Here is a 22445-nt window from a genome sequence, read left to right as displayed (position 1 = left end):
TAAAAAGAAATAATTCCTCACCAATCTATTCAAATTCTTTGAGGGGATCAACAAACATAAGAACAAGGGGGATCCAGGGGATATAGTGTACTTAGATTTTCAAAAAGCCTTTGACCAGGTCCCTCACCAAACGCTCTTAAGCAAAGTGAGCTGTTATGGGAAAAGAGGGAAGGTCCTTTCATGGACCAGTAACTGGTTAAAAGATAGGAAACAAAGGGTAGGAATCAGTGATCAGTGTCAGATAAGAATGGAGAGAGGTAAATACTGGTGTCCCCAGGGGGTCTGTACGGGGACCAGTTCTATTCAACATATTAATAAATGATCTGGAAAAAGGGGTAAACAGTGAGGTGGCAAAATTTGCAGATGATACAAAACTACTCAAGATAGTTAAGTCTAAAGCAGACTCTGAAGAGCTACAAAAGGATCTCTCAAAACTGGGTGACAGGGCAACAAAATGGCAAATGAAATTCATTCTTGATAAATGCAAAGTAATGCACATTGGAAAACATCATCCCATCTAAAATGATGGGGTCTAAGTTAGCTGTTACCACTCAAAAGAGAGATCTTGGAGTCTTTGCAGATAGTTCTCTGAAAACATCTGCTCAATGTTCAGTGGCAGGCAAAAAAGCTAATAGAATGTTAAGAACCATTAGCAAAGGGATAGAGAACAAGACAGAAATGCTTCTGTATATATCTATGGTACAACCACATCTTGAATAGCGTGTGCAGATCTGGTCGTCCATCTCAAGAGAGAGAGAGATTGAAATTGGAAAAGGTACAGAGAAGGGCAACAAAAATGATTAGGGGTATGGAACAGCATCCATATGAAGAGAGATGAATAAGAATGGGATTTTTCAGCTTGGAAAAGAGATGACTAAGGGGTGATATGATAGAGAGGTCTGAGTCATGTGGAGAAAAATAAGGAAGTTTTATTTATTCCTCATAACACAAGAACGAGGGGTCACCAAATGAAATTACTAGGCAGCAGGTTTAAAACAAACAAAAGGAAGTATTTCTTCACACGACGCACAGCCAACCTGTGGAACTCTTTGCCAGGAGACGTTGTGAAGGTCAAAAGTATAACAGGGTTCAAAAAAGAACTAGAGAAGTTCATGGAGGATAGGCCTGACAATGGCTACTAGCCTGGATGGTCAGGGATGCAACGCCATGCTCTGAGTGTCCCTACCCTCTGTTTGCCAGAAGCTGGGACTGGACAACAAGGGATGGATCACTTGACGTTTGTCTGTTCTGTTCATTCTCTCTGAAGCACCTGGCATTGGCCACTGTCAGAAGACAGGATACTGGGCTAGATGGACCTTTGATCTGACCCAGTGTGGCTGTTCTTATGTTCAATGAGCAGAGGCTTCGTTTTCCTGAAACAGAATTGCACAATTGCACCCTTCCCCTTAAACGGCTTAATACAAGCTATTCAATCAGAAAGTTGGGTGGACAGAAAGTAGGCAATGCAGTTAGGGAGCACTGAGATCTGGCTAGCTGGCCAGTGCATATCTGGTAGGTGATCAATCAAGGATTTTAGCAAGGGCAAATCCAGAAACGGTTAAAGTCATGAGATTTCTCATTCAGTAATTCTGCACCACATCTGGAACCACTGGAACATTCTGTACATGGTATATTAAATTAAAAGGAAGGGGGGGCAGAGGCAATGTGAATTCTCAATGGAAAGAGGGTCCCTGTGTAGTTTCTGTGTGCTTATGTCTTGGTAATTCATTCATTTGCAGGAGGTGACAAGCTCTCCTACAGTGGAAATGAGAGAGGTTCCCCAAGGAGTGAAATCTCTATGTAGGATCTCATCCCTGCTAGGAGGAAAATGAAAATGAACTGGCTATAAATAAACTGCCATATCCTGCACGTGATATCTGCTGAGAATATTGACAAGGGAGCTTGTTTTGCAGAAGAATGGTGAAAAGAACAGAGTGAAGCACACGGCACTGGATAAAACCCCCAGCCTAGCTCTCTCAGCGATGCTGGTGAAATGCTTCAGTTTTTGTTGCATCTAAATTTCAGAACAAGAAATGGCTCTGCACAAGCAACGCAAAAGATGCAGGTTTTTCCTCTCTCGGATATCTGACATTCTGAAATCTTAAGCATTGGGGAGATACCTCCCTCCTTGTTTCTTGCTAATAAGGAAGGATGGGAGGTTAGCATTGGTTTTTAAAATGGGGGGGGGGGGTGCGGTGCGGTGTGGTAGGATCAAGTTGAGAGCTGTACTCCCCACAGCACAGAGATCATTACAAACCAAATTGACTGACTGTCCCTCCCCACAGAAATAAACGCCATGAGTGGGTGTAAATCAGTACGGCGCCATGGGAGGGAACTGAGTTGCACTGCTTGGACCAGATTCCACAGCTGGTGTAAACGGGGCCCTTGCTGGGCAAGGTGAGGGGTGGGGGAAGCTTGCAGAACTCTAGCCAGTGCTGTGTCTGTTCTGTATAGAAGCAGAAGACGTCAGATTCCAGGGACATTTAGGGTTGAAAAATCACCCTGTGCAGAGGGCCAGTAAAAGGTTTATGCACCAGTCACACCCTATTTTGAAGCCTTAAGCAGTACAGGGGGAATTTAACCCTATCTGCATTTCATTTCCTTTGAATTGTCTTCTGATTTTTGACTCCAGAGCAATGTGAAAGTCTCCTTGTGCAGTTCAGTGATGGAGAGATCTCATTTTGTTCCTGTTCAGAATAAAACCTGGAGGCAGACAAGGTATGGGTCACCTTTACCTTCCTTCTGCATCCCTAACCACAAAAACGCATTGCCCCTAGCCCTTGACTCATGAATTTAAACCGTGGGGGAAAGGGAAGCTTTCCAAAATGACCTTGTTTGAATGAAAACGTTTATTATGAATTCATGAGGACTCTGTCTCTCTCCTTAATAGGCCATTTAATAAGGCCGTGGCAGGAAGTTTTATAAGTTAGGAAGTTTTACACATTTTTTCTTTTTTATATTTAATGTAGCCATTTTTCAAAATGCCTTTCTCAAGAGGGTCCACCCACCCAGTTGAGTTTAGCTAGTCTGAGTAATTATTCCCAATGTTTCGCGAGTCTTGTGCTCAATATTTTTAGAAGGAAAGTGAGATTTCTGTGTATTTAAAAAAAATAGGAAACTTTTTTTGTTTCTAAGTTTTGTATGACTTTGCAGTACAAAACCCACACAAGACATTGTATCTTTGCAAGAAAAAGTGTGGGTTGTTATGCACATAGCAGCAAACATTTTGTAAGATCACTGGGGAAAAGAATCAGAGAGAGGATGGAAGAGGATACGTTGATGGGGGAAAGGATGCAATGGGAGGGAGCAGGAATGATTTCAAAGCATTTAAACATTAGCCTTAAATTCACCAATATGCTGAGGGCCAGAACAATGCTTATGCACTTTGTGAATGTTGAAAGTTATGAGGGTCTTTGGGAGCACTCTGGCTTTGTGCAAAGAGGTGAATTTGACTCTCATCTATCTGCTTCAGAATTCAGCAAAGCAAAGAAAAATACCCCTTGTACAGAACTATTGTTTTTTTTAGTCCCAGGATGATATTCAGGGTAGTGCAGATGACGAATGAAAGGTGTTGGCACAACACAAACTTGATTTTATGGTTCAGGTGGGTCAGGATAGAATATTTCGTAACAACAGGTTATGTAATTAGTGGGCTTCACAAGCCTTATATGAAGCTAAAGTTCTCAAGCTCGGGATGCACGTGTCACAACCTCTGCACAGCCCAAGGTTAGCATTGGCTTGCTGAACTTTACATGAGTCAGGAGCTTTCTTTATTAAGCACCTTGAAATTTGCTCTAAGTCATTTCTGTCCTCAGTAACTTTCCCTCTTTGTTCTGTTCCAGCCTTGCCCACATTACTGTGAAGGCAGGACAATTTGCCTCCTTGCTTTGCCTCCTTTTTCACCGGGTTTCCCAGCTGGCTCTGCGGATTTTCAAGCTTCAGCTCTGATAGACTGTAGGGTAAAGGAACACGGCCTAATGCATACTGCATAATAGAAAGTTCTGTGGTTTTCAGACACTGCTGCTTCATTTCCCCATTACTTTTTCAGAAGATTCTGACTCATAAAAATTTCAGTGGTGAACCGAGCTGCCCAATAAATTCATGAAGCTACAGGATTCCAACTTTGGCTGGAAGCATCCATTCAGAGAATTATTTGGTACATTCTTAATCATTCTATTATTTGCATGTGAGAAAAATTTGTCTTAGATTAGTGATGTTCATGGCTCATTTAAATTGATTTTAAGAAAGCCCACATTGCATGTTCAATTACAGGAGGTGATAGAACTCAAGGTCTGATAGTGATGATTGGTTTCATGCGCAAGTCAGGCAGAGGCTGCACCAGTTACTTCCAACACAACTCTGCCAAGATGTCTCAATCTTGACCAACTACACCCTGCTGCTGTTCTAATCCAGGACCCCCAGCCCCACTGTAATGATATATTCACTTGAAATATATTATCTGGCTACTAGATGCCACTGTGTGCTGTATAGAATTCCATGGTTCCTGGTAAACAAAACTAGATCAAGATGGAGCTTGAGCTGAGGGGGAAGCCTGCTGGTTTGTGTTTGCTGGAGTTGTAGTTGTTTTGTACAGGAAACACCTCCTGTTTACGAAGGGTTGTGATTCCATGGTTCCATATAGTACAATGCCCACCGCTCGGTTAATATAACTCCGTTCTGATGACATGCATCATATCATGTTATTCTAATCTGTGCCCACCCGCCCAAACCATTGTTCTGGCTGTGCATTCAGACCTATTGTGCAGTTCCCTTTCTGTTCAAGTTCTTGGCACACACACAGCTCTGTCCAGTCATGACCTGCATCATCCCCTGTTGTTCCTACACCGCTATCCAAAGCCTCATCCTCACTCCAGTTCTGCCAAGGTACCTCTACGCTGTTCCCCAGCATTCTCTATTTCGTTGCTGGGCATCTCTTCTCTTGAGAAATGGCTGCCTGTCCTGCCAGGCTACTCAGTGGAACTGGTTAACCTTTCAGACACACACAACTGACATTAGCTGTGCTATTTAGCTTTTCATAGGATTTGTCATTCTTAGCTGAAGATGCTCCCACCCATGCACATTTCCTGAAAGCTGCAGCTGACTTAGTTTTTTTCAGCAAATCTCAAATCATGATGAATCTTGCTGCCTTGATCCCCTTACACTTTCATGTATATGTAATTTAGCAGAGCATGCTTGCTGCTTCCTTATGTCTGATTCGTGCTGGCCAACGTGACCTGCAAAAATGAGCCCCCAAATCCCCAACAATACTTTTATTGCAGATGAGACATTTCTGTGCTGAAGTCAAGGGGAACAAGGGCAGAATTAGCCCCTTAGGATGGAGTTTGTCAGGACGTAGATTTAGGTCCTGACTCTGCTCTTATCCTGTTTCACATCAGTGTTCCTTCACAGAGCATGTGAGATCAGAATTATGTGCATAGTTTCCAATAAACGAATCACTTGATTTTTTAACTATGGTCCCTGTTTCTTTGCTGTCATTTTTTAAGTTAATTTTCATTTCTCCTCCCTGATCTCAACTGCATGCAACTGAGGTTTTTGACATGATCTTTGCCTGAATCTTGATTTAAATTAGTAAAGAAACAGACTGCTAGATAGAGAGGGAGGGAGCTGGCAAACAGGTGGATGGAGGAAGATCAAAATAAATTTAAAAAAACCAAAAACCACAGCTCCCCTTAACTAAATCTGAACCCTTCTCTAGAATAATGTTTCCTGAGCATGACATGGGGGATATGATGCTGATGGGTTAAGGAACTTCCTAACCCATAAGACACAGGCAGGTTTTCAGTGAATCATTCTGTGACGTTCTAGCCACAATCCCCTCGAGCTGCACAGTGTGATGGGTTTCATGGACTGCTGCCCACTGAGCTAAGGGAATCCTAATTCATTTGGTCTGTAGCCAACATTAGCTATGACTCAGGGGAGAACAAAATATATTACCAGGGTGTAAAGACATGATAAAGCAGTGTGCAATGACTCAGGGTCCCTGTTAATTAGAATTTGAAGGCCTGAATAACACAAAAGTGACAGCGAACAGGACCAAACGATGACATCACTTTGATTAACAGTGTTGGGAATGATATTTGGCCTTGCGGATTTCATGGCAGCCGAGGTGCAGAATGTGTCATGCCAGGGGCACCCTGACTTTTCTGTAGGATGGGCCACCTTTTAATAGAGCAATGTGGGCCAAATTCTGCTCCCTCTCCCACCAGTGCAAACACAGCAACTCCCACTGGCTTCAGTGAATTTACTCCCTGTTTACACCAGGTAACTGACATCCGAATGCTGGCCCATTGTCTGATAGACACCTCCCCTCCCAGTCACGACTGCATAACAACCCTGCAGCAATTCCAAAAATTGCTCTCACGAGAAAAGCATTTCATATATGTTCATCTTCTTTTAATGCAGTTCAGCAGCTGGAAACAAAAAGGCAGAGCCAACACCTCGCCCATGAGACCAGCCAGCTCTCTAAAGACCCCCAGCAGTCAATCGTGCATGAGTTGGGAACCGCCATATTATGGCACATTGCTCTTCCAGATGCAGGTGAGCCACTGGCTTGCTTGATGAACCACTGAAAGTTTGTGCTCACCCTTGTAAGGCTGGCAAGGAGTGGAGATAAACTTAGTACAGCTCCTCTTGGTTCAGCCAAAGGTAGAGGGATTTTTGTCATCCCTTCTTTACCTTTTCTTCTTCCCCCTTTTCCCCCCTACTTTGGCCTTTCTTTATTCAAACACTTGGAACAAGAAACTTTCATCCTCTTTTACATGTGGTCAGCCTCCTAGAGGTAGGGTCCCTAAGGAAGGGTTAAATCTATCACAGCTCAAGTCATCGGCCCTTATTAAACACCTGTATCAAATTTAAAATAATTAGCATTTTATGTTGCATGCCCTAAACAGGGACACGGAAGGGATCATAGGCTGTGAGCAGAGCCATATGGTCCTGTGATTAATAATGAGAAGCTGGAACACACAAAGCATTAGAGCAGAAAATGTGCAGGTTGCAAAGGCAGCATGATCTCCTGGGCACCTTAAACGGTGCTTTTCTTATACAAGAGAGCCACGGCTAAGCCACAATGTTGCTGTGTATTCTCAGACATGCGGCACGTGGGCAATCAGTGCAGGGCCTTGGAGGGCAGAGCCCCTGTAACCCACCTTAGGAGAGTCTCCGGTCCTGTCTAGTGGTGGGTCCATGAGTAGACAAGAGTCTACTACAGCAACCTGTTAAAGGTGTACTCCTTTACCTGGAGCAGTAGAGACTCATGCCTTCAGCCCTGACGATCTCAGGACTTACTATTTATATTGCAACCGCTCCAAAAGGCACCAACTGCACTAGTGGCCCCATTGGGTTAGGTGCTGTACTGCCAGGGACTGCGCCTGAGCAGCTGCACCTAGCAGTTAGAGCAGGAGCTAGACCCAATCGTCAGAGCAGGGGTCAGGCCTGCTAGTGAGAATAGGAGCTGGTAGCTGGGCATTGGAGCCCAGCGTCCAATTCAGATGCCCGAGCCAAGGGGCACAGGATCGGAACCGGAGTCAGAGGCCAGATACCAGAGCCAGGGTCGGAGCCGAAGCTCAGAGCCAGGGTACCTGGAATAAGGAAACAGGAGCAGGGCTGGAACAAGCGGGTATAAGAGCTATCATGGCTGGGGGCGAATGCTTTGAGCGGCCAGCATCCTGCTGCTGGTTTTAAGAGCAGGTCTGTTGATCCCCTCAGCCAATCGAGGCAGTCTGCTGGCTAATCTGGGGCCCAGCTGTGCTCATTAGGGTGCCTGGGGGGTTAAGTTAGCAGGCCAGCTGTGGGCCCTTGCTCTGACACGTACACACAGTGAGAGACAATCCTTGCCCTGAGGAGCTTAGACTCAAAGTAGACACAATAGACAAAGGGCCGGAGGGGAAATAAAGAGAGGACGTGACTGGCCCAAGGGCGCAGAGCCAAGAACACAACCCAAGGCACCTTATACCTCGTTTGCTAGCCAGCCTGCCAGACCACTTTGCCGAACGCTGGATCAAACCCCGCTGACAACTCAACTAGGAGGAGGAGGTTATAATTGCAACCTTAATGCCAGGCTCTGGAGGCATGCTCCAAAATAATATATTGAACGGCAATCCTGATAGAGCAGAATGGAATCAGGAAAATAGATCAGAGAACAGGATCCCTGGGCAGGAAGAAGGTTGAGCTGGTTCGGGAAGGTCCTTGTATTCACAGAGGATGGTGTGTTGGGGAGGGCAGGGGACACACGCCTACATAAGGGCATAGCAGGTTTTAACAACCTGCCTGAACTTGCTCTGCATCAGTGAAACTGAAAGAACCCTTGTAAAGGCTCCCTGGCCATCAGAGCACAGCAGCTTTCGTTCACTGATCTCTAGGGGCCCGGGGGCTCTGTTGGCAGCTATTGTAGCTAGTTTCTGCTGATACCACAGAGCAAGTGGCATTTGTAGAACAGGGCTGGGGTAAAACAGACCCAGCAGAATGTGTGGGAACGGGAGTAAAGAAGCCGAATAGCAGCCAAAATCTTTGTAAGCATGAACACGGCGAGCCTGGTGCTCACGACAGGTGTCGCTTTCCATGACATCAAAGGGACCATTTCAGGGGAAGCAAAAGAATAGCTCGCTCGTCCCCAGACAAGGAATTCCCAGGCTAGCAGCCTACAGGAGAGGAAAAGGGCTAGAAAATCTTTCAATGGGACTTACATAATTTTACCCATGACCTACAGTGTGGTTATTAACATGTTATTAATAATTCAGAATGGGATCTCCAAGGGAGCCTAAGGGAGTTAGGCCCCCAGCACCTATTGGGATTGGACACCTAACTTCATTCAGTTCCTTTAGTATTATTCTACCACCAATTTTCCCCATCACTATTGGTGCGCATGGCACTTTTCATGCAACTCCACAGATAAGGTTCCCATCCCGAGGAGGGTGCATGCTTTCATTTCATGGTCTCATCTCTCCCTTTGGTCTGATGCTCCTGAGCTTTGCTGAGCCCAGAGCAGCGCCATGCTGCTCTGCCCAGGCCCTGACTCCAGACGCTTTCCACTCACCATGTCAGTAAGAGGAGAGCTGCTAGCTACTATACTTGCAAAAGCAATCCTGCTCCATGAAAGGAGAGGGACACACAAAAAGCCAGGGCACAGAAAGAAGCATAAACCAGTCAACTGGAATTCATACCAATGAAAGCACGCTGTAACTCCTCATCAGAGGTGGGCAGCATGAAAGTTTTTGAGCAAAAAAATACAGATTTAGCAACATAAGCATTTTGTGAATTCATGTCCATTTCACCTAATGGTTCCAGTTAAAAAAAAAAATCTGAAAAAAACGGAATGGTTAAGAACATGAGAATGACTGTACTGGGTCAGACCAATGGTCCATCTCGCTCAGTGCCCTGTCTTCCCACAGTGGTCCATGCCAGGTGCCCCAGAGGGAATGAACAGAACAGGGCAATATTTTTTTCCATTTACTAAATGAAACATTTTAATTTTTTGGTTTAAATGGAATTTTCATGTAACATTTTGTTTCAATTTTCACCTTTTAAAAAACATTTCATTCAACCCCAAATTATTTTTAATGAATATTTGATTAGCCTGCAATTTCAGAAAATGTCATTTTTGGTTCGACCTGAAACCATTTTTTTTGGTAGTACCAGTGAATCAAAAAAATCATTCTTCATCCAGCTCTACTCATCATGCCAAGCTGTGATCCCCACTCAGCCCACATAACAGATGAACACTTTGCCATTTGCTTCTAAAAGGTGTGTCCTATTGGTATAGTACTGATGTAATTTTGGAGAGTGAGCATTTGGGTCTGAAGGCCAGAGATTAGGGGACTGGGATCAGATTTTCTGCAATAGCTAAAGAACATCACCTTCCTGGATCAATGTTTGTTTAGGACTAGTACAGGTTTAAATGTGAGCAGCAAAATGGATATTCTTGGAGACAGACTCATTATTCCCTTGCATCTCCGAATAACTGGAAATCTTTGGGCAATTTATTCTCCAAGATGCTGTCTAGAACAACAGCGGCAAGGAGTGTGTGCGCTTATCTATTATTAAACGACAAAGCAATATGTGTAGTGCTTACTGAACTACCCTTCAGTTCCCTGATGCGGCAAAGAGGACCATCAAAATTTGCTACAGGGATTTTCTTGCTTTGGTGAAAAAAACCCACAAAAAAACAAAATTAAAAACCCCTTGCCTCCACCTTTATTGTGGTAAAATCTCATATTGTCTGTAAACATTTATGATGCAATCCATCTGCAAATAATGTGGTATTCCCACTAGTGACATGTACAGGATTTAGTTTCCTAAGAATGGGCCTGGAGTCTTTACAAGTCTCCCACATCGCCGATAAAGACAAATGAAAGAGAGAAAGGTAATTTCCCCACTCTCGGTAAAGGACCATTATTTACAGGTCCATAGAAAAGTCTGGTCTGTCTGAGAAAGTTACAGAGCCGATGACAAAAATCTTCCAAAGTCAACCCAGCTCTTAATCAGAAGGGATCCTATTTCACAGCTCTGCACTTTGGAGGAAGGGAGTTCCCTCTGTAATGGTCTGATCCTGCTCCTTTTCAAAAGGCAACAGAAACCTTTACAGCTCTACATGGTAGTCAAGATGTTTTATTTCAGTGCATTCAGGTACTGGTCTGACAAATATATGGAGATATACCTATCTCATAGACCCTGAAAGGTCATCGAGTCCAGCCCCCTGCCTTCACTAGCAGCACCAAGTACTGATTTTGCCCCAGATCCGTAAGTGGCCCCCTCAAGGATTGAACTCACAACCCTGGGTTTAGCAGGCTAACTCTGTTGATCCACAGAGCTGGTACTGCTCAGACCAGAATCAGATAAGCTTTTGCTACAACAATGCTGCCATTCCAGACCTAGGAGGACCACAGGGGAGTTCTGTGTCTATGGCCTATTCAGTTTTAGTTCCCTTAGCTGAGGGGCCACGGAGTATCAGGAGAAACCACCTAATAGAATCCCCCAAACTCCGTTCCCATAGGACTCAGCAACCAGCAGGTCCTACTAGCCAGCATCTGATTTCAAACCATTAACTGAGCACACAGGAGACAGCACTTCCCTGAGCCATCCAGTTCCCCTGTGATGGGGATTCGAAAGACTTGCATAGGATGGGACATAGTAGAGTTCAAATCCTGACCAGACAATGAACTCTCCTCAGTAAGTCTTTACACAGGACAATGGCACCTCCCAGCAGCATGGTGTGTCCTGGTGATAGTGGTTGTTGGTGCATCTGAGTAGAAGAAGTTGGCTGAGGTTTGCTGCACTATTGTATCATGCCAAAAAAGCCATAAAAAACCAAAATGAAGAACCAACCTCAGCCAACTATTTCCTCCTCTTTGGGTAAATTCACCTCATGAACAGAGCTGTATGGCGCCCCGAGGAACCAGCCCTTAGCACAGGGGATGAATATCTCCCCACGGTGCCTGTCCATAACCAATTGATGTTAATGAGAAACCTTCGGGTAAGCATTTGCAGGATCAGAGCCCCTGTTTGTGAAATGATTTGGGATCCACTGGGATGAAAGGTGCTCTCAGAAACCTGCACTCTCCATTTCTCCAGCTCCCGAATGCGAGTTTACAGCAAGAGCACAGAGAGACTCCAAGTATTTGCTGAGCAGGTTTAGCAATTACCACTGCAGCAGCAACCGTCCAGCTATCCGTTTACAGTCAGTCAACATCATCTGATTAATCTCTGGACAGTTATTGGCTGCTCATATAAGTGACTGATTCTGCTTAGATATTATTCAGCTCTCCTCCAACCTTCCCATAATTAGGTTATTAAAAAGGAGAGGGGAATGGAGGAGGGGGTGTGACACGTCCCAGACATAATAGATTTGGATCTCTTCCCCCAGGGACAAAATAATAGAAAAAATGTTTTTCAGATCAGGACAATGAAATTAATGAGGAAAATGGCCCCTCCAAACCTTGCTCAGTTTTGGTAGAAGGCTAATTTGGAGAACAGATGCAATGGGAGGGGAAGCAGCATGAAATATTGGGGGTTTGCATTTGAAGTATCTTTCTGGTGGCATCTCAGAGAAGCTTCTTTACTCATTTATTAATCAACCCTGCACAAAACTCGCAGTGTAGGTGCACCCAGTGTCTCTCACAGCTGCTTCCCTCCCCCTGGATTCATCAAGGCATCCGAGCACAAGACTCTCTCTCTATTTGAGTCACTTATCTGGATCCCATTTCCATAGTATCTGAGGGCCTCCAAATTGTTTAATGTATTTACCTTCAGCCCCTGAGGCCGGGCTCTTATCTCTATTTTACAGATGTGGAACTGAGGCACAGAGAAGCCTAGTGACATGCCCAAGGACACACAAGAAATCTGTGTCAAAGCAGGGAATTGAATGGCATTGCCTAAGTCCTAGGCTAGTGCCCTAACCACTGGGCCATCTGTTCTCTCCAAGACTGTGGGACAGATTCTCAACAGCTGTAAACTGGCATAGCTCCACTGAAATCAGATGAGAATCTGGCCCACCATTGAGACCCCCCCCCCACCCAGTGCCCACCTATTGGGTGAGCCCTAAGCTGCACAGAAATTTATCAAAGCAGAGGCTACACATAGATAAGTAACAAACAAACAACCCCTCTCTCAACTAAACAGATACAGCAGGAGTAGTCAATTATTTTTTGTCAGGATCCGGATTTCTTGGTTAAGGTATAGGCAAGGTCCAGACGCCAGAGAAAATAATGATGATAAGTAAATAAAAGATTTCGGAGTCTGTTCAAAAGTGTCTGGCAATTCAGATTTGGCTCACAGTCTGCCTATGACTACCCTGGAGATTCAGTATAATTATGCCTCCCTCAACTACAATCCCTTGTTAATTCATTGGAAACACAAAAGTACTCCTCAAAGCGCGAGATCTTCCACCACTGTCACTGCAGCTTTATGAGCTCATACGGACGAGCGCAGTAATATTTGACAGTGAGTTTGCAGGAGGCTGCGAGGTCTTGGCTTTCTTTCTCTGGATGTACTGGTCGCAGGCATTATGTGGTGCCTGCAGGGGATGTTGCCAGTGTCTGAATGAATCCACCACACTTTCTGGCTGATAGTGCTGTGAGAAAGCTAGCTAGACCCATAGACAGCTGCCGCTAAGACTGAATGGGAAACTTGCAGCCCGTACAAGTGCTGAATGGAAATTGTGCAGCTGCCATTAACTGTGAATGGGAAACCCGTAGGCCCTGCTAATGCTGAATGAAAAATCCAACATCATGGTGAAATCACAGCCCACTAGGTGGCGTCTCCGAGAAACAATCCTACCCTGCACCTTGTCTTACATATTGATAAACTCCCTGTCCGTGCTGACTCCTCGCCATTCACAGACTGCTGGTTTAAGGGCCCTTGGAAAGCAAAACCACCAACAGTCGACGCAGGTCTCTGCAGAGACAGCGAGCGAGATACTGGTGCATCTGCTTCCCCCGGAGAAGCAGTAACTTGAATGCTTCAGTTTTGCTCTTGCAAATGTTCAGTTGTGGTTTATTGGATCTTAGGGTGACCAGATGTCCCGATTTTATAGAGACAGTCCTGATTTTGGGGTCTTTTTCTTATATAAGCTCCTATTACCCTCCACCTCCTGTCCCGATTCTTCACACTTGCTGTCTGGTCACCCTATCGGATCTTTTGGATCTTTCTTTGATTTACCAGCAGGGAGAAGCAGAGGGAAATGGAGTCAGGAAAGTTAGTGGGATTTGAAGGATGAAACGGTGTGTAAATAAAACTCTGGCCGCTATATCTCCGGCAAGGATAATGCACACAGCAAGAATCAAAGATGAACATGTTCTCCTTGTAAAATGAAATGTGCCCTCTTTGTGGGAGCATATATGTGGCAGACAGCTAACTAGCACTGCTAGAATTTGGGATACATTGTTTTTCCAATAAGGCATCTCAGACACAGAGATAATCGCTGAGTGTCAGGGGAGAAGGAAGGAAAGGTGCCCAGATACAGTGCTGATGGACATCAATATTAGAACCTAGGTAAGAAGAGGCCTCAAAGGGCATATTTAAGATCTCGTGTGATAAAGAGTAAGAATTTCCTGCTAGGCCTGAACCCTTGGCAATATAACACTAGCATGTTTTTAGCAATAGGCAATGGTTCTCTGGTACTAGTCTCGCAAAGCAGTGATTAGGGCATGGCTAATATTACAGAGCATAGTGGGCAGCAGCATCAGCCCCCACTGCTTTGAGAATGGACCTGCACTGAGCTTCCTCAGTTTGTGCAACATTGGCCTGTGCTGAGCCTGGTGGGCTCCCCTGGTCCTGTTCTCACTGCTTCATTTGGGTGACTGCCAGCACCAAAAGAAGGAACTGCTTGTCTTTCTCAGGGCACTGCCCAATAGTCCTGCTGCAAAGGTTACTATGTGCAGTGCACTCAAGCTACAAATAGCAAACACCACCTCCCAACAGCAGCGGAAGAGTCTAGATTTCACTGCTTTGCAGTGACCATTGTTTGCCTGAGCCTCTTCACCCAGTTTTAATTTTCCTTCTCTGTTTGTCTTGCATGCCCAGAGCCCTTTCTGTTACCTTCCTGCCTTGCTCCCTATTTGGCCAGTTTAACCTCTGACACCCAGCAGGATCATCAGTTTGCAGAATACAGTGCTGTGTGCTTCTTTAGAGGATTACCAGCCTTAAACTATCAGATAGTCACTGCAAGAGAAAAACATTCAATCACTATAAATCAATCCTGCTTGATCTTTGTGCTCCTACAACTCAGCTTACGTCTCCACTGGCTCTCCCTTTGCCTCCACCTTCAGCAGCTTTGTTTTGTATGGGTTTTGCATCAGTCAGAAAGGAACTCTCATGAGCAGAGGAGGCGAGAAAATTGCTGATGCTTCCTTCAAAACCCCCTCCTGTGTCAGCTCCCAGATGTGTCGGCTAGGCATGTGATTTTGAGCTCAGCAGGCCCTGGTGCTGATTTGAATGGCAGCCTGGCTGGGCTGAGGGCAAGAAGGCATCCAAGCTTTCAGGAATCCAACTCAGTGATTTAATTGCATTGTTCATTTGCAGAGGGAGGGGAAAAAAAAGAAATCCCATTGCACAGTCCATAGCACAAGGGCTAATTAGAATAATGGTTGGTGAAGTGTGTTGGCAAACTTCAGTAAATCTGTTTACAGTCAATCTCCCTGGCATCTGAGCTTCGCTTAAAAAGGGGCTTCCTTGGGTTTCTTATTGGTCATGCGCTGTCTGGGGGCAGAAATGCAGAAGCCCTCCCGAGTTGCTGTGACAGGGTAAAGATACAAGGACTAGAGCGCTGGGCCTGGTTACATGGATGTAGATCTGCAATAAAAGCCTCTGTCTCCAATGGTGAAGATTTCTCCTGGAGACAGAGCTGGGAGAAAAATTCTGACCAAAAAGAAAAACACTTTAGTGATTTTTTTTTCCTATTGTCCTACCAGCAAACAACATCGTAGCTAATTAACAAAGGGGAGAACTCAAATGTTTTCTCCTTTCTTATCCACTGTGGAGCACACACACACAGAGCTCAATAGATAATTAATGACTAATTAATAAATAAATAGTAATAAGGACTCCCCACTAATAACTCCCAGTGAAATGAAGCACATACTGGATCAGTATCACCAAGAAGTTGTGTTTTGAAACAATACAGATGGCTTCTGGGAAGAGAGGTCTGTGTCTGTTTGCAAAGGCAACCTGGGGAAGATTTTCAAAAGCACCTGAGGAATTCAGGAGTACAAATTCAACTGAAAATCACTTTGCTCCTAAGTTCTTTAAGTGTATTGAAAAGCTCCTCCCCTGCCATTCATAAATGTATGTGTATGGGTAGCATGTAGGTAGCACCTAAGGCTCCAACTGAGATCAGGGTTATACAAACATTGTAAGAGACACTCCATGCCCACAGAGCATATACAGGTTAAGATGACAGACAGACAAAGGGAATATCATTATTCTTATTTGACAGAGAGGAACTGTGGTACAGAGAAGTTAAGAGATTTGCCCAGGTCACACAGGGTGTCTTTGGCAGAGCTGGGAATTGGCTTACATCACCAAAGCCCAAAGGCAGTGCCTTAGCTCCAAGAGGACCCTTCCTTTCTAAATGGCCCACATCTGTGACAGACTTTACTTCACTGAGGGCCTGATCTTGAAAGTTGCCTGATCTTGAAAGTTGGCCTCTCAACGCCCAAGAGTCACTGGGAGTTGAGGGAGCTGGCAGCACATAGCAGGATGTGTGTTGTGACTCATAGCTGTTCCTGCTGGAGTCTGTGTATGTTTTGCTAGCAACTCCAGTGGCAGAACACAACTAGGCTCTTTAAAAGGGTTGGGAGCATACCATTTTCTGCCTTTGCTCCAAAACTACTGAGTGAACGCTAGATACCTTAATGGTGCTCCATATATTATGGGAAATAGCAGGCTTCAGAAGCTGGAGGAATGGAGCCAAATTTGCTCCTATTTACATTGGAGTAAATCTGGAGTGACTCCCCAGTTACAAAAGACTTTCTGCAGATACATGCTAGCGTAAAGCGGAGCAGAAATTGCCTCATTACTGCAGTGGAGACTGGAAAATAGAAGATGCACTCGAAATGCATAACATGTCATAGAATATCAGGGTTGGAAGGGACCTCAGGAGATCATCTAGTCCAACCCCCTGCTCAAAGCAGGACACATCCCCAGACAGTTTTTTTTAAAAGCCCTGTTCCCTAAATGGCCCCTTCAAGGATTGAACTCACAACCTTGAATTTAGCAGGCCAATGCTTAAACCACTGAGCTATTCCTCCCCATTTAAAATATACCTCTCTGCTGCAGCATGATTAGTGTTGCTATCTCCTATTTAGCAGATGAAACGTTGAGTGGTCCCGTTAAACTGTATGTCACTGAGCAAAATGACAGTATATTTGTTCCAGCTGCTAAAGGAAATTTAGAATTTAAATTCATTGTGAGGGGGTGGGGGTGCCGGTGGGGAGCACCACCAACGGTATGAACAGTTTCCCTATGTATCTCATTAGAGAGCAAGCTCTATCTTTTCCTGCATGAATACAACATAAAATAGACAGACTGGTGGTTTCAGCCAGGGGTATGAGACTCAATTATGAATGTTGTTAAAAAAAAAAAAATCAGGGCTCTCGTTATTTCCTCGCCCTTCCCTACTCATTCCAGCTAGCGTATTTGGCATCTGCTAACATATAAAGCCTGAAGCTATTCCGGACTCGTAAAGCAGCGAGGAACATCTGGTCAATGGAGGGCCTGATCACTCAAATGAGCTGTGAATAAAACAGCATGTGCAAAGCGATGTCACCAGTCCAGTGGAAAACAGCACGGTCCTGGGCCCTTGCACAAGGAAGTGTCAGGACAGCAGCTTCTGTGCACACCAAAGAGGTGAGAGGAAGAGCTGGGTTGGGGAAATCAGTTAATGTGGTCCCACCTCACCACTGGATCTGGTCAGACTTGTCCATTAAAATATATATATATTTCTTTTTAAAAAGAAAAACGTGTTTCGCATTTCGAGTAGCCTTTTCTGGTGTTTGCTGACAAAAACAAACACTGAAAAGTTTCAGTCAAAAACTGGAAAAGTTTAGTTTTCAGTTTTTGGACAAAAATCCAAACATTTTGAAGAAAAATGTAGACCACACAAAACCTCTCTTTTTTATCAACATTTTTTCCAGGAACAACAACAAAACCCCCCAAAACCTAGCCGCACTCACCATATAGAATTTGCCATATAACTCAATTTCACTCCCAGTCAACACAACAATCCCTTTCTGCCCCCTTTTGGAAGAATTACTATGCAGTTAAAATATTCTGTGTTTAATTAAATAATTAAAATATTTGAGATTGATGTTCATGAGCATGTACATTCAGAATATGTGGCAAGGAAAGCAGCTGAGCATAATTTTTCCAGCTAATTATATTTCGATCTCTGTGGTATGGAGAGGAAAAAAAGTAAATGTATTCAGGAAGATCTTAATGTTATTACAAACCTTCATTACAAGTGGAAATCTTAGGGCCCATGGGTAACATATTGATTCTGGTGGACATTAAAGTTTTTATTTGATGCTTAAGCAAAATCTAATCTGACTTCAGATTTTGCAAAATATTTTAGGGTAATTAGACATGTTTGCGCTTTATTGATTCTTAAGATGAACACAAGCATGTGGGGAATTGCTAACTCTCTGCATTCAGAAAAAACAGGCTCCCTGCTTTTCTAAAGTTTGTGCAATTAAATCACCTTCTGCAAATGCAGCCATCATTATTCTGGACGGAAATGAACACAGAAAAAGCCAAGGGAGTTAAAAAAACTATATTAAAAGTGCTGCATTAGTGTTCGAATGGCGATTTGGTTTGCAATACTCTTGTTGATCATTCCCACAGATCTTTGGATATATTTCTCATCTGCATAATAAACACAAGCAAACAAGCCCAGAGCTGCGAAGCATGACGTGTGACGATCAAACAGTTTGGTGCACATCTGACCTTCCTTTTGTCTTGCAGCTGCTCTTAAATAGGAAGAACTTTGCAGCTGTGCACGAGACCCGCATGAACCTACCATGTCCTACCTCATCCTGACACTGGACAGATTATCTTGCGGTTTTTATTTAAAAATAGGATTTTGTGGCAAAGCAGGGGACTGAAAGTCTGTGCTGGCAAGTGGGATGTTTTGTGAGCATCATGCCAGTGCTGCTCAGTCAAAACAAACAAACATGCCTCTAAACCAACAATAACAAATCATGGCTCTGCTTTGAGGCATGAGGCAACCTGAAGGGATTCTGTCAGAAACACACTTCAAAGGCATCAAGCTCAGGGTAAACATGCCCTCACACGCAGAGGGTGAAATCTGCACGAAGCCTTCCTGAAAGACGAAGCAGGACACAGCAGCTCCGGCTGCTGTTTCCATTGATTGCAGCTGCAGAAAAGCAGGCAAGTGCTAGAGCTTTGCAGTCTTTGTAATTAACAAAGATTTCCGCCTTGGTGTCTAAACAGGTGCAGGCGCACACCTGTTTTGTCTGTCACAGGGAGCTCAGAGCGAGCGAGAGGCCCTGGACTGGCAGCCCTGGAAACTAAGCTCTTCTCTTAGGCCTCCAATGCCAATTCTCTGACCTAAAGCGACCACGTATTATTGTAGGTGTGGCTGACAGTGGAAATCAGGCCATCGGTTACTCCAGCACAGAGAACGCTCTGAGAATCCTGGCCGAGACAGACACACACAAAGGGCATGAGCCCAACGCACACAGACATGACTATTCGTAGTAGCAGTATTTGTATTGCGGTAGCACCTAGCAGCGTCAGTCATGGGCCAGGACCTTGTTGTGCTAGGGGCTGTACAAACATAGTCTCCGCCCCACGTCTTTGTCACCGTGTCGACCTGCTGAGCAGATAAAGGGAAACTATTGACAAGCCCAAGGAGGTTTGACAGACCTTATTCCTTAGAGGGCAGCGTAAAACGCATACAATGTGTGCACGCATACAATGTGTGCACACGTACAATGGCAAACGCAAACAGCAGCACATTTTCATGAAAAAAATTGAAATTTTGAAGAATTTAGACTGACTAGTATATGCGCCTGTGGCGGGGTGGTCACCCCCGCTCCTGCCCTGCGGGGCTTAAAACAGCCCTGGGAGAGGGCTGTGGCGGGGGATAGGCTCGGCTGATTGGGGAAGGCAGCCACAGCTGGGGCCACACCCCAATCAGGTCGCAGCTGGCTCTATAAAAGCCAGGGAAGCCAGGAGCAGAGAGACACTCTCTACTGCCTCAGAGAGAGGGACCTGGCTGCCTAGGCTCTAGAGAAGGTAGCTGGAGTGGAGCAGGGCTGGGGGAAGGCCAAGGGAGCTGGGGAGCTCTGGCCTGGAAATCCCCCAGGCTGTGGCCTAGTGGAAGGCCAGTTAGGTCCTGGGGTTGCAGGGAGCAGCCCACAGGTAGGCAGAGGCAGCAGGTCCAAACCCCCCTTGCCTATGATGAGCGGCTTTTACACTGCAGTCTGCCCCAGTGTGCGGGGGCTAGATGGTGACTGGCAGTAGCCCACGACTGAGGCAAGGTGGTGATAGAAGGTTGGGGGTTCCCCTGGGTGGGGAGTCCCTGAGACTGCGGGGTTATTGCCAGGGGGCAGCACCCCAAAGTCAAGGGGCACCGGGATCCGGGAGGGACACGGGGCCAGCGACAAGCGGGACACCGGCCTGAAGAGGGCGCCCAAGCTGGAAAAGAGCTAATTCCCTGAGACGACCAGCAGGAGGCGCCACAGGATAAGTCCCGCACGTTTACAGCGCCCCTCATCCCTCTATCCCATCCACTAGAGGGCAGCATTGCACACGTGGTGAGGGCACCTACAGGCTGGTTGAGTGATTCTGAAATCCCAAGCCACCTGCCTGATAAAGCCCCTCAGGGGTTCTGAACCCCAAAGAATAAGCAACTGAATCAAGTGGTTGGATACAGTGTTACTTTGCATACAGTATGTTGGGTGAGGTCTTATGAAAGGTTCCAATGTTCCAAACTTGATGGTCATTATGGGATATGGATACAGACAGTTGTTATGAATCAGCGTATTTGTGTACATAGACTATTGTCCTCATGACCCGTACTACAATTTGAAATACACCTCACAGCAGGCAAAAACTCTTCCCAAACCAGGTGTTTACACAAAACCAGATGCAAATACCAACCCAGGAAAGGACAAATGATGGGCCATTACAGGTAATGGGAAGGCGCTGAGACGCCCCAAGAGATAATCCCCCTGGCCCAATCCCCTTTCTCTGAATAACCATGAATTACCATAGTCTGGGAGAAAGAAAAAAAACACCTTTAAAACCTATTAAAAGGAAACGGATTTGCAGTGAAAGGTATCTGGGTGCAGCCTCTAAGAGGGAAGCTGTCTGTGGAAATGCTGGATCCCCTCTAGGACAGGGGGATACACTGGGAAATTGTTCAGAGGCAATGCGGAAATTTATTTCGTATAGAGGGGTAAAGCCGGAAGTTGCATCTTGATGTTTATTTGCTGTGTAACTTGCTTTTCCTCACTATCTCATCTCTGATTCCGTGATTTTTCTTTATTTCGTTTATTTTTACCCCAAGCAGGTCGCTGTTGTGCAAACCGTGGGTGCCAAAGGGAACAGGTTTCATGCCTTCGCGGGTGACCAACCAGAGGGGAACGGCCCAAGTGTCTGGCAGTTAAGAACTCGGGGGGAGGACAGATTTGGGGTGATTTGAGACCAGAAGGGTTCCTGGGGACACCCTACAAGGAGTAACTAGGCTGGTGGAAGCCAGAGCGAGACCTTTATGTTTGTGGGCTGGCCATGGCTGTCAGGATACTGAGCCCCCAGAGCAGCATAGCATTAAGGAACCCAAAGTTATAAGACAGGCAGTGACAGAACCCCTTGCAAGTCTTGGTGACCCCAAAACATCACAGCCACCAGCTACCTGCAAACTCCCTTGGTTCCTTTCCACAACAGGCATTAACCCAGGAACAAATGCCGTACTCAACAGTAAAACAGCACTTCTATCTGAGCAGAGACAAACCCTGTTAGTATCTGGGATGACTTTGGGTGCGTGTGGGGGTCTATAAGGACTGACAGATGCATCCCCCTGCCCCCTCAAAATAGTACAATGTACCCAGTCCCTGAACATACAGGTTAGGATTCCCTTGGAGTCTCCAAGAATTAAAGATTAATCTTTAAGTAAAGATTATGTCATGCGATGAAACCTCCAGGAATACGTCCAAGCAAAATTGGCAATGCTAATACACACAGGCAGTATTGTGCAAGTGCAGTCATGCGCACATGCACCCCATCCATTAGAAAGCAGTATTGCGCACACATAAGCTAGGACATTACACGTTGCTGTTGTTGGTTCAGTCAGACAATTATATAGTGCACTGTTTTCTCTCCAATTGATGGGAAGGAGAAAGCTGCAGCCACGCAGTGGGACTGGGGGTTAAACCTGCTAAATCAGCAGGTCAGAAACATGTCCGCTTGTCTGCACTCTGTGCATCTGGAATCCTACCTGTTCTGAGCCTGCGTCTCTTATGTTCATCTTGCTCTAGCCAGGTGCGTTTCTCAGGTTTGATGATGACTCCAGGGGCTGTTTCCTTCAGTGAATGGTGTAAAACCTTGGTTTATTGTCATCTTAACAAGATTCATCCTGCACAATGCCTGCCAAGAAAGGAAGCACCAACATGAGCTTTATAGTCATTTCCCCAGTAAGAGGCTGAGCATACAAATTCATCCTTGAGCTGCTTTTTCCCTAGTAGCTCCCCCCCAGCATATTTTTAAAAGACAGAATCTAGAAAGCTGTGAGACCCTTCTGCAAAGTGCCCAGGCCCTTTCAGGAATACAGTTGCAGTAGAAATCCATAAAGATTTGTACCGTCAGAACACAGATACATTCCAAGTAAAGCAGCAACACAGGCTATGTGGAACTCTGAGTATGCAACATACTAAATCATGTCAATGGAACTGGCCTGGGCTAGCTTTTCCCCA

At 45.3% G+C, this 22445-nt stretch overlaps 1 protein-coding gene across 1 annotated transcript in view; it reads right to left on the bottom strand.

The window, feature by feature from the left end:
• Nucleotides 1-22119, bottom strand: part of CTTNBP2NL (CTTNBP2 N-terminal like) — a 139092-nt gene extending 116973 nt beyond the window's left edge. Inside the window, exon 1 of the mRNA XM_045014093.1 lies at nt 21971-22119. Coding sequence (XP_044870028.1) covers nt 21971-22000 — 30 coding nt within the window. The 5' untranslated portion in view covers nt 22001-22119. The remainder of the gene's footprint in view (nt 1-21970) is intronic.
• Between the last annotated feature and the right edge of the window lie 326 nt (nt 22120-22445).

The sequence above is a fragment of the Mauremys mutica genome, chromosome 4 (genome assembly GCF_020497125.1).
Source record: "Mauremys mutica isolate MM-2020 ecotype Southern chromosome 4, ASM2049712v1, whole genome shotgun sequence".
Lineage (NCBI taxonomy): Eukaryota > Metazoa > Chordata > Testudines > Geoemydidae > Mauremys > Mauremys mutica.
Note: the sequence above shows the minus strand (reverse complement) of the source record. Positions and strands in the feature narration are given on the sequence as shown.